This window comes from Anser brachyrhynchus, assembly GCF_964034855.1.
Source record: "Anser brachyrhynchus genome assembly, chromosome: 5".
NCBI lineage: Eukaryota > Metazoa > Chordata > Aves > Anseriformes > Anatidae > Anser > Anser brachyrhynchus.
In genome coordinates this window covers 21,825,869-21,842,842 of record NC_137699.1, presented here as the reverse complement: position 1 = coordinate 21,842,842, position 16,974 = coordinate 21,825,869, and the positions used below count along the sequence as shown (strand labels likewise).

Here is a 16,974-nt window from a genome sequence, read left to right as displayed (position 1 = left end):
CTTAAAATTCTATCTGGTTTCACTAGGTATTTTGAAATCACATATCTAGATAGTAATCATACCATATTGTGTTAGATTTATAGTCTTGAAAGACTCAAGACTGCCTGTGTAGTTTGAGATGACACCAACCCTGCAAGGGATTGTTTATAAGCACATATTTGTTAGCTGCTGTTTAAAAAACAAGAAAAAACAATTAATGTAGTTAACTTATTAAGATTTTATTTTTCATTGTTGAACAATTTGTACTTAAAATTCCAAAAAAAAGTAAGATGATAAGGTGGGAAACGTAGTACGTAGTAAGTAAAATTTTTACTGAGAGCAGCCCTTTTGGATAAGGGGCAAATCAAATTTTACTAAATGCTATTGCGACAAATTACTGAAACACAACTAGAAGCAAATACATGTCAAGATGTCAGGTACTTGAAAGCAGACTATATTACTCTTCATATTGTAAATCCTGTCATGTGGTAATTATAAATGTTTTGATATGGATTATGACTAGCACAATATTACAAGGTTTACTATTCAAGATGTAAATGGTTCATCAGGTTCAACTTTTATATAAATTGGAACCAAGTTGTAAAATGGTTTTATTGTAGTAAAATGATAAACATGCATTTAATTGTATGTATGTAAACAAAAAAAATTCATTTTCCTTTTTGTACACTGAACACATTTACCTGTTTGCTTATTTCAGAGGAATAAATGTTTCCATCCCTCTTATCTGCTTGAAGTGTAATTAAAGAACTGTAACTAATTCTGAACTTTCTCAGTATTTTCATCTAGCAATTTCACTTTCATGCTTTATCTCTGTGGTATTCTTGCTGTATTTTCCATCTTTCCTCCACCTTCTCCACAGTATAACTGAGTGCTTATTCAGGAGAAAGAATAAAACTGAATACATCAAAAATAGAAAAAATCTATTTTAATCCTTTGCCTATAGTGACAAGAGGCTAAAAGTGACAATAAAAGTTTAAAAGCTAACATCTCTTTCCCTTGCTTTAGTTGATAGTCATAGTCTTGTACAGAATCCTGAGCTTCATTTTACAACTGGTGAAATAGGAATAAAATCACAAAAGGATGTATGGAGGCGATTCATGAGAAACGCAAAGGGGAATATTTAATACACAAAGAACACTTGTTTGTTTGTTTGCCTTAAATGGAGAGTTAACAAGTTTACTGTAGTTTTCATCTGTCATTAGCATCCAGCGGCTTCAACAGTTACTGAAATTATATATAATCATTTGAACAGTTTACTTCTTTTATTTTCATTGACGCTTTCTTTTTTTTGTCTTGATTACAGTATATAACCTAAAAAGGCTGAACAGACTCAGATATATTGAGTTCCATGTTTTTTCTTGGAAAGCAGTGGAAGCCCCTGGTTAACTGCAGGGTTTTTTGGAAGTTAGGTCTTGAACTGAAGGGAGTGCGTGGGGAATGTCTGCCTCGTGGGTTCGTGGTACTCCGTGTTGTGTCTGGAGTTACTATTGTCCTGTGTTACATGACTGACTTGGGCAATCCTCCTCTCACAGGAGCATCCGAAGCAAGGCCGTGCTTCACATAACTTGCCTGATAAACACTTAAAACTAGTCCTGTGCTTTCATTCCAAACCTAACAAGCCAATGATGCTTAAAAATGTAACAAGGATGTGAGTAAATCCCTGTGCTCTTTGCTTTTGCCAGGCGCACTTTTGATGTATAATCTTCCAGCAAGCAATTAGACCTTTTGCTTTTGGGTAGGACTGATGTCACAGCTGCAAACCTGCTTCAGTAATGAAAAGCCTCTCACAGAGCCCTGTTGCCTCTGCAGTCTGCTGGAAGGGAAAAAGTAATGAAAACCTAATGGGATCGGGAGGCTGACTAAATATGAGAAGCAAATCTTTTGGAAAAGCCACGTTTCTTCATGCATTTATTTCTTAAACTTGAATTGTGTTGCCAGTAGTGAATAATGTTCTTTGAGTCTCTGTGGTGGTTTACTTTGGTTTAAGCATTTGTGATGCCTTCATGGCTAGATAACACTGTTAGCACAGGGCGTAATGGGAAATCGCAGCCTTCCTCCTTCGAGCTTAAAATACAAATTGCAGTGCCTTTGAGGCAATCCTTCAAATAAATTTGTAGCAGTGTGAAATCAAACTTGAAGTCTCAATTAGACTGTCACTTGCCATAGAATATTCTGGGCTTTTGGCATAAGCAGCTAAAACGGTGCTTGGGATTTTACAACCTGGGACTCTGACCAACCTTGTGGTGACAGTGGCCCGCCGTTTCTGAGGCGGCCTGGTGGCTGCTCTCTTGTGTGATGCTCGGGCCCGGCTGCAGGCCTCCGCGCTTCTTGCCCCCCCCTCCCCTCTGCCTTTCTTTCCTTTCACATCACCATTCTGTGGGTGGAATTAAGTTGCCTTTGCACAGGAAACTTGCACTGTTTTAAACATGCTGGGATGTCAAGCTACCCCTTCAGAAAGTATGGCTTACCTGTGTCCTCAGTGAAAGCCTCTGCACCCAAGTGAAAGCATCTCAGCTCCCAAAGGCATCTGGAGTGGTGGCGAGACATCTGTATTGACACTAGTGAAGCCCACCATTTTGTTAGTCTGTTTCCTTTCCTGTCCCATGTCTACTTTTTCCACAATTTAAAGATGATAATTTTCTATAAACCTATTAAGATTACCTACTTTTTCTTTTTTTTTTTTGGTTGTTGGAAATCTCTGTTCAACCCTGCGTTGTCTGGAGCCTTCCAGTCCTCGAATGGAACCTGGATCCTCCCATTAGAGGCTGTTGATCTTGAGAGCTGGCTGTCAAACTGGACTGCAAATAACTTCCTTATACTTCTGCATAGCAACAGCCATACAAAAATTACCGTTTGTTCTGATTAACAGAAAGTTCTGTGTAAGTTGGAGCCCTAACTTAGATTGATAGAATATTCCGTAGCCACTGCAGCATGAAATTGTACACAATTGAAAACCAGATGATGCAAAAAGTTGTTGAGATTTTACAAGTGACCATGCTGAAAATCTGTTTCAGCTTGTCTATATGTATGGCACATTAATTGAGTTTGTCTCAGATGATTTTGTTTAATGTACTGGAATCCACAGCGTATTCTGCACTGTCTTATTCATTCTCTGACTAGCGTGGTGGCAAAGTGCTTTGTCGTGCCATACATCTTCTGTGTTTGAGGCAGTGAGACATGGCTGAGATGTGAGGAGGAGTAAAAATGGCAATTTGTCATGAAAATCTCAGCTACTGTTGAGCTGTACAAACAGCAGCAGAACCTTTAGCTTCGGTGTGCACTGTGAAGAAGTACCAGCTTGCTGAAATCGCAATAACAGTATGCCGAGGAGTTGCTGCATAGTTTTTTGTTTTAATAAAATACAATGGAAGATGAAGGAATACTTAAAGTTATGAGCTATTTAGAAATATACTTTTAAATATACTTTTAAAGCTGCTGTTCTAATGCTTAAATGTGTGATGTTAAAATGCCATTCAGAGACTCAGGTATTACAGACAAGATATAGTGTGATTTTTCTTCCTACTTTTTTCTGTTGTATACTGATTATGCCTAGGTTATCTGTTTTTATTTTAATTCTTTCAGTTTCAAGGGAAAATATGTAACTTCAGCAATAAAACTGAATGTTTATCAGTTGTCATTACATACTTTCTAACGTTGGAGATAAGTGGAACCATGGCTCTGTGCAGCCTTTGGGAAGGATATAGTACAGGTCTCCAAATCTGCAGGATTCTTGAATAATCTGTAGCACAGTTTCACAATCTGTGTCTTGATTCTCTCATCTGTAAAATGAGATAATACCTCCCTACATGGATGTTACAGAAATAACATCCATGTAATAAGCTGCCTTTATTTTTCTTAAGCAGTGTGATGCCTCTTAATGAGGCATAGTGTAACATCACAACCTTCTGGAATAATGGTCTTTACTTACCTGATGAGATGAGACTGAAATGAACCTTTTGCTTGCTCTAGTGCTTCAGTCAGCAGACTTGAAACAAAACCAAGAGTTGAAATGTCCCTGCCTATAGGCCTCATAGCTATGTACTTTGTGCTGTGCTAACCTATGGCTACCATCAAACAGCTATGTCAGGCTTTCTAGAGAAAAAGAACTCAGTTTCTTAGGGTGATCTGCATGGCTTGGCATTTGGAAAAAAAAATATTTCACACCCAAAAGCATACCTATTATGAAATGCAGAAGATCCATCCTAATGACTTCAACATCATTCAGCCTCATTCTTCCCCAAGGGAGTAACAACCCAGTCCTCAGACCAGTCCTAGAACACTTTTAATCAGCCATCTGCTAAACTGCTCTAATGAGTTTGCACACGTTTGCCTTTTCCAGTGCTCTGCCAGAAAAGGCATTTTATTGGTAGTTTGTTGGTGCTCTGTTGATCTTATTGATCTGGTTTTGCACATTCACCAAAAACACAGAACCCTTTAATTTAAGGCCATCGAGCTTACTTAGTTTGCAAACAAGGAAACTGATCTCTTAGCATAGATGGCATAGTATGGCTGTGTCTGTTACAATTTTAAGAAATGAGATTTATTGTGTTTTCTCTTGGTTTTCTGAAGCTGTATAGTAGGCATCTCATCTGATAACAGAAGGAAGTGTTAACTGTACTCTGAAAGAAATAGGAAATAGAGATGTTACTGAGAACTCATTTAGTTTAATCTTCTTTACATGTTATGCTTTAGAAAATCTTCATGAGACCCAGGGTGAAGGAGGAAGAATGCCTGTTGCTTTTGATGAGACAAGGGTGATTACGAGAGCCCACTGAAGCCCACTTTAGGTTTCAGATTGTCTTAAGAAGTCTTTTTAGCAGTAGGCAGGCAGTGCGGTGCTTTGCGGTATTTTGTATTACTTTGAGAATATGCAGGATGTTATAGGCAGAATATACAGCAGGTTGGGAATTGTTCTTACGCAATGTGTAAACTTGATTAAGTTTTGCTCCTCTGAGCAGTTTATAGTCCTTGGTGTTAACCAAGGAAATAAGATCCAGTTTGGATAAAAATGAAACTCTGCTGTTGAGAAGTAAACAATGCCTGCGTTTTTAGCAACAGAGATTCCTTTTCTTACTCCGTAGATCAGTGTTTGTGTACCCATAGCAATTCTCCTGTTACCGTCTGAGGAGAAGGAGAGGGATGTTCATGAAGGTGTGTCTGTTGCATGAGACTAGTATGTCGTACCTGGGCTCTGTACAGCAGAAACTGTCTGTGCAGGTAGTGGATCTGAGATTTAGTCTCAGATATTTGACTGACATATTTTAAAGCACCTGGATTGAACTGAGAAGTTGCATGATATTTTGGTGAACTTTCTTATGTTTTCAGATGTTCTGCATCTTTTCCTTTCTTCTTATCCTCCAGTTCCTCATCCTCACATACTGAGCAGTCAAGAATCGGCTTCCCCCCCCTTTTTTTTTGTAATTGTTCCTAATTCATGGTAAAGATGAAGCAGACCTTGATGCTGCAATGATATATGCTGTTGTTGATGCTTTTTTAAACCTTTTTATAGGTAAATATGAAAGCTATCTTTTTTCTCGAGACTGTTAACAGGATTGTAACTTGTGGCAGTATGTATGTTTACAAGGACACCAAGGCAGTGCCTAGAGGGGGCTCTAGGCTCAAGTTCAAATGTCATCAACATCTTCATAGCTAAGCAATCTTGCTGCAGGGGGAAGAAGTAAGCCTGAGTACTAGGAATATGGTTAGACAGTATAATGCCACCAAAACTCAGCCCTGACTGAAAACTGAACAGAACTACACAAGCGTGTTGAGCTAGCTCAGTGAATCGGTCCAAGCCCTCCTCTTCTTGAGTAACAGCGCAGTAGTCATGCAAGTGATTTGTTTAGTTTCTGTTTCTGTCTTTCTAATTTGAAAACCAAAATACTGTGAATACAAAAACCTTATCTAATTTATTTTTTACCATATTTCTGTGGAATTACATGGCTTGAATGCCTGTTTACTTTTCATTGCTTGAAAGCTTTCATTGGTATGTTTTAGCTGTTTAATTTGAGTGCTCCCGGGTGTTACTTTGTCTGAATTTGGAGTTCAGCTTTGAATGCACAACATTTTATTCCCATTGTTTTTATTTTGCTATATATATATTTACTTCAGATGCATCAAAGAATTCTGTCAAAATATGTATTGTAATATATTTTTTATGGCTTACTGTTCTTGCAGTTTTCTGCTAGTTCCTGCCTGTACATGCTCTTAAAATAAACTGGATAGGCTCAAATAACATTCCTTTTGTTCTTCTGTGTGTTTGAGCACGTGTGCCATTTTGAGTTAAGGTGGGAATTGAGATGGCAGATAGTATAAAGAAAGAGGAGGTTTTGGCTTTTGGAGATTTTGCTCTGTATGCACTCATGTTATCTTTTTGTTTACTTTCTGCTGCCTTACCACCTTGCCAGCAGAACAACTGCAATATTTCTCCACTTCTCTTCTCGACATGGGAAAGCATAGGAATATGGAGCATGGCAAGCCTTTGTAATGTCCAAATAAACATATATTGTTCCTACAGAAATGTTTCTAAGCCCTGCAGACTTCCTCTAGGACTTCTTACCTAGAGCTGTTACCAGCATATACCGGTGGCTTTATTTTGTACCTCTCACCTGGGGTTCAAAGCAGACAATACAAAGAGGAATTCCCTGAAACGTGGTGTTTTGAAGGGAACGGTCCTCTGATTTGTAAGATTAATTAGTAGCACAGTTAATAAATAAATAATATCTCAGAGCATTTTAGGACTTTGTTTTTGTTTTGATAAAAATGACTTAGCAGTTAACCAAGTATTGCCAAAGTAGAAGGCTGCCAAATAGGTTATCTATGCCTTGTAGCAGGGGGATTTTGAATAAGCTGATGAAGTCTAGGTTTCTGCAGCACAAAGCGATAATATGGGCAAATGCACTGTTATTCTGGCAAGACCTCAATGGTACCAGTTAAATGTTGCAAACTAAGAAAAAGTGGAGCTAGGGTCTCAGGTAGAATAGACAAAGGCATACACATATGTATACTTAAGGTATGAGAGGGGGGAAATAGACAAATACTGCTGGGAGAGAGGGAAAACTGCTCTTAGAAGGAAACATTTGTCGAAGCTTATTTCTTCTTCAAAAAACAAAACAAATAAAAACACTCTTCCAAAAAAAAACTTGTTTGCTTTTGTTTTAGAAAATCTAATGAGGCCCCTTAAGAACTATGGAATCGCATGGTGAGCATGTTTCAATTCAAATTAAGTTTCTTTACAGATGTACTTGGTATCGTGCTGGAAAGTTAAGCTTGTGCTGTATTGTTTCAGCATGTCCATGGGCTTCTTGATAGATGAGACCGCCCCAGTTGTGTGGAGAGGACTCATGGTCATGTCAGCTGTTGAGAAGTTGTTGAGACAGGTAAGGATTTACATTTAACTGATACGTGAGTATCCATAACATCGTTTCAAATTAGCGGTGAGCGTTTCTGTGTCTTGGTCTTTTATATGGACTTGTATTGCTGTCAGACTTCTGAAACATGTTTTCTGCACTAAGGATTTATTTTCTCAGTGTCAGTAACTTAATAGAAAAGTTTTCACCGGAGAACCAAATGGCACAAATCTTCTTGCGGACACTTGACAAGAGTCATGGACCTAACTGCCATTTGCAGCCTTGCTTACTTAATGAAAATTCCATAGCAGGCAAACTGCAAGCAATATGCATTTGAAACAATAATCCCCCGAGGTTATCTCAAATGAACTAATAAGATTGGTGGTACAGAACTCATGCGGTGTTGTCACTGGTCTTTTGATTTGCAATTTTCTGGCCTTTTGGAACTGGTGTTTGTAAGGAAAATCAGAAAAAATCTTCTGGGGTATTTTTTTTTTAATTGTACTTCCTGTGCATTTCAAGTATTTATTACAACGTATGGTCATGCATGACTTCCACTTATGTTCAGTCACCTTATGACCATTCTGAGAATAAGAGAATTTAATTTTCTCTCTAGGTAAAAGGAAAAGTTGAAATTTACTGTACTTAACGTATTCTCTTCACATAGTCATTGTTCCATGCATTTGATGAGTGGATCACCCCATTTTAATGCATTTTTGTGTATTTTTAAATAATATTTTGCAAATGTCTAACAATTTGAATGTATAGGTTTCTGTGCTTACCTACAGCTGCATTCCCGTATGTGCTTGTTTATTCACCAGCACTAAGAATTCTTGGATGGCATTTGACAGGTACATGAAAATCATTAGATACTATCTCTGTGTAATGCAGATAATTCGTTGGTTAATAAAACCCCTGGCATATGGAAGCAGGGTGGCTTCTTTATTTCTTGACAGATCGTTTTTTCCTTTTTAGTGTGAGTAGATCTGTGAAGTGCTAATGGGACAAACAGCTGAAAAAATGCATTAAGTGCATTAAGGTTCCCTGTTTAAACTTGGAAGTGACCCACATTGTTCATGGCTGACATCTATTCCAGAGATCTGATGTATACAGCTTGGGGATCACTAGGTTTTGTTTTTTAATGTGTTCTGTAAATACTTCCAAACCTTATGCTCCCTTAATGACTGAGAAGGAGGTGTATTTGTTTTTTTGTTTCTTTTTTTTTCCCCCAGCCTGTTCCCAGTTTTACTGAATTCTTCTGTTTCTAACAGACTTCAGAATAGCAGCAAATGCTGCTCTAGTCAGAAAGGACACGTGTGTGCCAAAATTTAAGGGAGAACCTCTTTGTCTAGACTTGACATTTAAAAATAAGAGGTATCCATGCCAATAGCTGTGGAAGGCTGTTCTGCCTTCTTCGTGTGTCTCATTGCGTTGGCCAGGCTGACAAAGACTAGAGCCTAAAACCTCAAAGACAGAGCTGAAGTTAGCACCTGCTGCATTCACATACTCAGCCCTGGGAGACTGGAGCCTTTTGGCAGGCACTGCAGTGCTACTACTTCAGTCGGTGGTATCCCCAGATGGGAAGCGTGTGCCAGCTTCCTCGTGGAGAGTGTTGATGGTGCTGTGTAATGAGCTCACTGCTCCCTAGCAGCCAGTGAAGCAGTTACGTGCTGCCCGACTGCAACGGGAACAAGGCAGAGGCCATTAATGCTCAGGGCATCAGTGATTTCACTGACAATGGAACCTACCTTCTGAAAGAGGAAGGCCTAATAGCTACATTTCTTCTCTCCTGAAGCATTTTTGCCTCTGTTTGATAATCAGGGTTTGCTTAAATCTGCGCTGGAAAGAATCGTTTATGTCTTCTCCCAAGAGGAAAAACTCATAGCCAACAGGAAGAACCAGCGGGTTCTTTCAAATGCACAGGTGGTCTTCAGAAAACGACTGACAAATTATTCAGAGTTACACATGCTGCTTTGGTTTTAAAAATTGTAATATCTCCCTTCTGACACAGCTAACCCATGCTTGAGATTGACTAGTAACTAGTGTTAGAGCCTAGGACAACTGAACGAGAGAGGACTACAGCATGTGATAAATATCATTCTCTTTGTGTTGAAAATGGTTTTGTGATCTCTTGGGTCTTTTGAAGCTGTTTCCTCTTTTCTCTTTATCTGTTCTGGTTGGTTGGCTGTTACCAATTGCTTGCAAGAATAAAATGCTTCTGCTTGTATTTAACTTTCTTAAGCAATGTTCTTAAGAAATAGCTGCTTTACCTCTATAGCTACATGTAAACTATCTAAATTAGCTCCCTAATCTAGATTTATAGTCTATAACTTTGAATGCACAAAAGCTCCTTACATTAGAGAAGCTGATAAAATATTAAGTTCTTAAAATAATTAAGTCACCCAGGTAGAAAACACCTGATGGAACTGATTGTGTCAGAAGTTCCCAGGCTTTCACACGAAAAATACTGGTAGTATTTCATAATGGTGTTTACTGTTAGGTCATGGTGGCTTTTTTGTGTGTGTTGTTTTAAGAGGTTTTGTATTTGCTCTGTAAATAAGTTTTTTTCTTTCCATACAAAAGAACCAGTTTTTCAGAGTTGATCATGCTTCAGATACTCCAGTACAGCACTGGAAGGTCTAGTATCCAAACTTATTAACGGAGACTTGTTGACTCGTTAACTTGTTAACTCTTCATCGGTCTGTGCCTTTAATTAGTATTTAAATGCTTCTTTTACTCTTGCAGTTTATCAAATCTCTGGAATTCTTTGCCTGGAAAATGCATTTTGTTAAATATATACACTCTGTGGTTCCTTGTGCACCTCGTGCAGGTAGGATGTCCGACTTAAGTATTGGAAGAGCTTTGCAAACATCACTTTTTGTAATACAGGTGTAGTTTTCTTCCTCTTATTCTTGGTGGATGAATGGCTTTTCAGTGCTGCACCCCCCCCCCCCCCCCCCCCCCCCAAAAAAAAACAATCCACCAGGTTTGGATCCAAGCTCCCCTTTTGACATGTGTCTACTCAGAAAAACTGTTAGTTCTTGTGAACTGCAAGCAGTAATGGAATATTTGATATTCATAGAACATACAAACATGCTTGTAACTCTTTCAGTTAAACATCTCTAGTTTACATGCCTTGAAATTGTGGCCAGTTGTCATGGGCCATGTGATCTGAGGTCTAGTTGTGGCTGAGAAATTACTTTTGTTAACATAATTAGATGTACCGTAGGCCAGTTTATGTTGCAGGATGATAATTCCTCTTATCCAGACTTTTTAAGTCTACTCATTTCCCAGCAACGCTTGTTTTCATATAAAAACTCATCCACCTTTGTTAACACTTCCTTTGAATTTTGCTAGCCTGTAGGTGAGGTAGAACGGAGTATTTTTTGGTTTACTTGAAATTTTGAAAGGGTAGTTCTGAAATCTTTTCTGTGAAGATAACATTAAAGCCTGTGCAGAGAAGTTTTGATAGTTCTCCATTGTCATGTGTGCCACTGCGCTTTTCCTATTTGCTTTCCACTTAACATACACTTTGGAAGCTGCGTCCTCTTATATATAGTCCCATTCAGTGCTCACTCTTTACTCTGTGTTTCCTGATCTAGTGCTATGGTTCAGATTAAGAGTTCCTCAAAATGCATTGTCTTGGTGTATTTGCTGTGGAAATGAGTCCTGGTTAACTTTAGGCTAAATATAGTAAAGATTCTGATTTTTTTTAATTTTTTTTTTTTTATGAAAGCTACCTAAAATCTGTGCCTGAACAGTGATGTTGCTGAGAAGCTCTGAAGTAAGTGTCAAGTAGACAGCTGAGAGTCTTGGAAGAGCACCGATGAGAAAAAGGGGTGGGAGGGTAGGGGAAGGCAAGCAAAACTTGTAGTCTGGTTTAAACTGCTACTGCAACAAGGATTTTATGTGGTCATTACCACTGTATTAGAGATCCTGTGCTGTAAGTTTTCTAGCACTATTTCCACTTCTGCCTGTTGTGGTTTAATCCAGTAGGCAGCCAAGTACCACACTGTCTCTTGTTCGCTCTCCCCAGGTGAGGTGGAGAGAACTGGAAAGGTAAAGGTGCGAGAACTCACGCGCTGAGATAATGACAGCTCACTAGGTAAGGCAAAAGCCATGCGTGCAAGCAAGGCAAAACAAGGAATGCATTCATTGCCTCCTGTTGGCATGCAGGTGTTCAGCCACTTCCAGGAAAGCAGGGCTCATCACACAACGATTGCTTGGGAAGATTAATGTCATCACTCTGAATGTCCGCCTTTCTTCCTCCTTTCCCCCAGCTGTTATTGCTGATCATGATGCCCCATGGTATGGGACATCCCTTTGGTCGCTCTCGTCAGCTGTCTTGGCTGTGTCCCCTCCGAGCCTCTGGTGTGCCCCCAGCCTCCTTGCTGGCAGGGCAGCACAAGGAGCAGAAAAGTCCTTGGCTTTGTGTAAGCACTGCTCTGCAACAGCTAAAACACTGGTGTGTTATCACCACTATTTTCATCAAAAATTCCAAACCCAGCATCATACAAGTCTCTACAAATACAGTTAACTCTAACCCAACTAAAACCATAACACGGTCTGAGAACATCTTACAGTTCAGCAGCAAAGGAGCAAAGAGAAGAGTGTAGACATGACCCTGTACTAATCTAGGCTCAGCAAGGTTGGTTGCTCTACATCCTAGAATATATTGTGGCAATTGTTTTGCCAAAAGGCTGGCAGAAGGGAAGTGGCATTGCAGTTGACCACCAATTTGTTACTGTAGTCATAGCAGTAATACAAGTGAAGGGGATTTTTTGTTTAGAGTATAAAACTTTTAATGTAGAAGATAGCACATGTTGGTTGCTTACATCTTAACAGATGTGGAATAACAGAGTTCATCAGGTTGAAATACAAGCACAGGGTGGACTACGAGTATAAAGCGCATATTTCAGCGTGTAGTGTTATTCTATATTTATCAATAAAATTGTGTCACTATGAGAAGCAAGCATTGCCTACACAATAGAGATTATAGATGTGAGCAATTCTGTTAAGTGCAACCAGTTCAGTTAGTCCACTTGGAACTAGCCCAGAGAAGCTGCTCTCTTTTCAAAGCAGGGATCTCTGGTTTATTAACATCCTTAACAGGATTTCTTACCCTGACATGACATTTTAACCTATGTTTTTGCAGACTAGCCAGATCTTACCTGGCAAGACTCCTGTATTTCTTCCTTATCCTGCTCCTTTAGAGCAGCAAGAACATCTTGTGCATTGGCAGCCTCCTTGGTATAGTATAGTTAAAAATTAACCCTCAGAACTGCTGAACGTGTTGTGAGCTGTAAAGGTTCCTTAGTTGTACCTGAGAAGGATGAACACATTTTTCCTAGAAAGACAACGAAGTTCTCTGGAGTGGCTCAATTCTACGTTTATCTAATCTCCATTTCTTCCTTGCTCCTTTTAGCAACGGTTTAGTGCCTTTGTTTTATAAAAGGTACATATTGAAAGAAAATTAAATGAACTTTCACTGAAAGGGATATAATTGGAATGGAAAGAATACAGAGAAACTAGCAGAAAGCAAATGATACAAACCTCCGAATGCAGAGCACGTGCACATGAACAAAAGGAAATGGGGTCTTGCACTCTGAAGCATGGACAGACTTTATCCCCTACAAATATGTGTTGAAAGAACATAAATTCAGCAAAGGAAATTACCAAAATGATTTCTTTAACGTAAAGCAGATTAGAGCTGTAGTTTTAAGATTCAGTCTTGTCCTTTAAAAAAAACTTTAACTCAGTTTATGTGGTGGTTATAGTTGTACGTTCTGGCTGGAGGTGGAGGTTTTGTGTGCCACTTTCCTTTTGAAGTTCTTCTCTACTAAGAGCAGAGCTAGTTTGAAATCAGCACTTAACAGAAGTAATGGTGGTAGTATTTTTATAGCATTGCGTGTGTGTGTATATACATTGTGTATCTGGAACTTTTTTTTAGCATAATGTTCTAATGCTTAATGTATTTTGCAGGTATATGCACAATTGCTTAACACCTGATTGTACATGCTACCTTACTTGCATCTTCTGCAAAGAGCCATCAAAGTGGTAAGGGGTCTGAAGCACGTAATAAGAGATACCGTGAACACTGGGTTTACTTGATTTTGAAAAGGTTAATGGGACATCTGAACTGTTGTCTTCAGCTACCTAACGGATACATACAGAGAAGATGGAGGTAGATGCTTCCTGTATGTGCACAGTGAAGTTTTCCCAGAGAGATTACAGATTCTCTCTTTTGGAAGATAATCAGAACTCAGTTGGACGAGGTTCTGAGCAACCTGCTCCCAGTTGGTCCTGCTCTGTGCAGAAGGATGATCCAGAAAACATCTTGAGGTCCATTCCAACCTAAATTGTTCTGTGAATCTGTGATTAATTCTAAAATAGGCATCCTGCTGCTTATATGACTAGCAGTATATATAATTTATTTGCAGCTCAGAGAGAAGAAGGTTATGCCTTTCAAAGAGAAGACTGAATGCTCTAGCCAGTGATCAAAACCTAAAATGAAATGCAGGTGTCTCTCTTGTGTGAGTGTCCTAATCACAAAGCTAGACAGACGTGCTTGCAAGACATCTTGCGTCTTGCTCAAATGAATATATAATTAAGTCTTTCAGTCAAATGAGCAAGTTTCGATATAATGAATGAGAGCATATTTTCCACAGTAGCACTTAAAGCCATTTGGCCACTTGACAGGTGCTACATCAGATCCCCATAGGCAGAGACAAAATATTCCAACCCAAATAATCTTTGTCTTGAATGAGCATTCTAAATATGAACTAGGAAAAAACGTTTCATCACTTATATGGCAAATATCACTGGGGGCTTGCTGTAGGTTGAAATTATTAGTAGCGTGGTGGGGAAAAAATGTCTTTTCGGGATAAAATTAGTGGGAGTGTATGGGTGGATGAGAGGGAACAGTGAGAGGGATTCAGCAGAGAATGACACGTCTTGGGTCAGGAGAAAGGCAACAATAACAAGTTGATGGCTCTGATTTTTTGCAGCTATATTTCAAATGAATTGAAAGGATCCCCAGAATAGTAGTGGTGAGTCAATGATGAAAATTATTCTTATTGTAAATGTAAAGAGCAACTGGAGGGGAAAAAAAAAAGCACTGCAGTAAAGCAAGAAGCAAAAAGATATTTTTGGATTGTGGTTTTTAACACTCTTTGGTTTTGGAAGGGCACTCCATCAAGAGATTTCCCTTGAAGACATTTAACTTGCATTATGGCGGTTGATTGTAGAGACAGGAAAAGGGTGAGGTGCTGCGGTGGGGAATTGTAGCAGAGGTGATCAGGAGGTTGAATAGTGATCAGTATTAATCATATTTTTGCCTTCTAATATACATTTAACAGTCTGTATGCTTGTCTTTATCGACAGAATAGATGTACATGAACTGTGTATGCTAAAGGCAGACAATTAATTTTTTTCTCTGTATTTTGTTTCTGCAACATTTTGCAGTTGAAAATTTTTACTAATTTCAACACTGAATTGTTTTGAAATATTCATTTATCCGGTCTGCAAGTAATTGAGAAACTGAAGCATATAGTCTGTAGCAGGATATTTACAGTTTATGTTTCAGAGAGGTAAACAAAGCTGTGTTTATATTATGAGCTACTAAGATGTGTTTATATTCTGCACTGCATAATTTTCAAATATGGTAGTCTCACCAGGTGTCTCTACATGTAAAAAAAAATAATGTTGCCAGCATTTCAACAATTTTTTAAAAACTGTGTTCTGTTTTTATTTTCTATTTTGAGTTACCTTAGCCTGAGGTGAGCACAGAGATTGTTAGGCCAGGCCAGAGGCTGTTATTTTGTCGTTTTGAGGGGGGGGAAGTTGAGATAGCACTGTTCTTCAGAGCATGAAGAGCAGTTGCATCTTAGGCAGTTGGGATGCTTTTCTGTTTTTGTGATCCAAAGTACAGTAACAAAGAGATGCAGACACTTCATCATTATATAGAGGATCATTGATACAATGTGTTTGTTTTATTTAGAACGGTCAAGATCTGCCATTGAGATACTTTGAAAAAGGGAGCAAAACTCAGTGGTAGTGGTGGCCAAACTTTGCAGTAAGGTCTGCTTCCATACGCTCCTAAGGCTGCACGTAGTTGGCCTGTATCTGCAGCTGGCAGGCAACAGGCAGTAACCGAATGCGTGTGAGATTTTTCCTTAAACCTTTCATGAGCTTTCATTTAAAAGCAGGGAAGGTCAAGAGGTGTGTGCCTTATCACCAAATGTAAGGAACCTCTTTTGAGGGTAGGATAAGATGCCCTCTCATACCTTATAAAGGAGTTTGGGGAGGCAGGGAAGCCTATCCTGATTTTTGTTGCTTTCATTTTGCTGCGACTGAAGGACAAATAACCTAACATTTTCTCATCCAAAGCCCACTGAAACCAGTGGGTTTGAAACTGATTTCTATGAGCTTTAGTTTGTGGCGTTGATGTTTAGAAAAGCCCGTTACAAGTATTCTTTGTGCAGTCATTGCTAATTTGCTAAAATATTAATGGTGGTCTTGAAGGGCCCTGTCTGTTCAGAGAGAACTGCCTAAACCAGTCCCAGTCAATATGTATGTATTGCAAGGGCAGTGGTTATACTTCCTGGAGATGAAAAGCTAAGCACAGATTGAGGGGTGTCCCGCAGTCCAAGCCGTGGAAGACAGCAGAAAGCCTCTCCTGCCACCCCCTGCCCTCCCAGTTCCTCACAGCCGGAGCATTCCTGCTGCCACCCCGTGCCATATCCCTTTGCCTCCAGTGTTCCTGCATGTTTTGGGAAAGGTGTGATTGAAGGAATATAGGCTTGATTCTTTTGTTCCAGCTGAAGCTACAAAACCTGTTTTGTTGCTTTTCTTCCCTTAATGAAGGAAGTAGGATCTATACAGATCCCTGTTGCTTTATTGGCTTGCCTTAGCAGTTGATATGAAAAGGGATTATAGTCTGTGAAAGGAATTGACAATCATAAAAAGAAGTGTTAGAAAAGCCAGAAGAAAACAAAAACATTAGCCAGCAACATAGTGCTGAACTGGAAGCATTTGCAGTAAATGTATTTTAACTGTCTTTGAGGATTAAAAAAAAAAAGCCTAAGAACTGAGTGAGAATGTATTTACAGCAAACATTTCTTGGCCTGGTTCCTCAGCTGTCATGGTTATGACTGTGCAGCTACTGCTGCTGTGGGAACAGGCTGTGAGAGTGTTTTCTTTGCTCTGCTTCCAGTAGTCTCATCTCCAGCACAGATTACACAGGTATGCATGTGTCTGCCCTCCTTTGCATAAAATAAAACAAATGCAAAACGCGCAACTGTGTTTCTGGGTTTGACTAGACAGGAAGAAACGGCAGAGAGCTCATGGTTTTTCAAAATGGCCTCCTTAGGGCTAGAGCTGATGTGTGTGTGTATATATATATATATATATATATATGTAATTCCTTCAGCTTTAAAAGAAACTGTTGTAAGGTTTAAGAGTTGGCATCATCTGTCTGCAGGCAAGTTCAGAACGTTGTGCCTAAAACGGCATCCAGCTTTGTTCTGTGAGGAAAGAGGTGGCGATTTAAGGATGTTCTCAAGTGTTTGCTAAACAGGAGTACTGGTGGTAGAAGAACTGGGAAAAAGAAAAGAAAACAAATAAT

General features: G+C 39.2%; 1 protein-coding gene across 8 annotated transcripts in view; it reads left to right on the top strand.

Moving 5' to 3' along the window:
• Positions 1 to 16,974, top strand: part of NUBPL (NUBP iron-sulfur cluster assembly factor, mitochondrial) — a 92,250-nt gene that overhangs the window by 24,871 nt on the left and 50,405 nt on the right. For 3 of the 8 annotated variants that reach the window (XM_080592765.1, XM_080592768.1, XM_080592769.1), the window contains 2 exons: positions 7,162 to 7,201; positions 7,289 to 7,379. The exons of 1 other annotated variant lie outside the window; for it this stretch is intronic. In XM_080592765.1, the coding sequence (XP_080448891.1) occupies positions 7,162 to 7,201; positions 7,289 to 7,379 (131 nt within the window). Of the gene's footprint in view, positions 1 to 7,161; positions 7,202 to 7,227; positions 7,380 to 16,974 lie in introns of all 8 variants that reach the window. 4 more of the 8 variants (XM_080592766.1, XM_080592767.1, XM_080592770.1 and 1 more) reach the window with 2 other exon arrangements.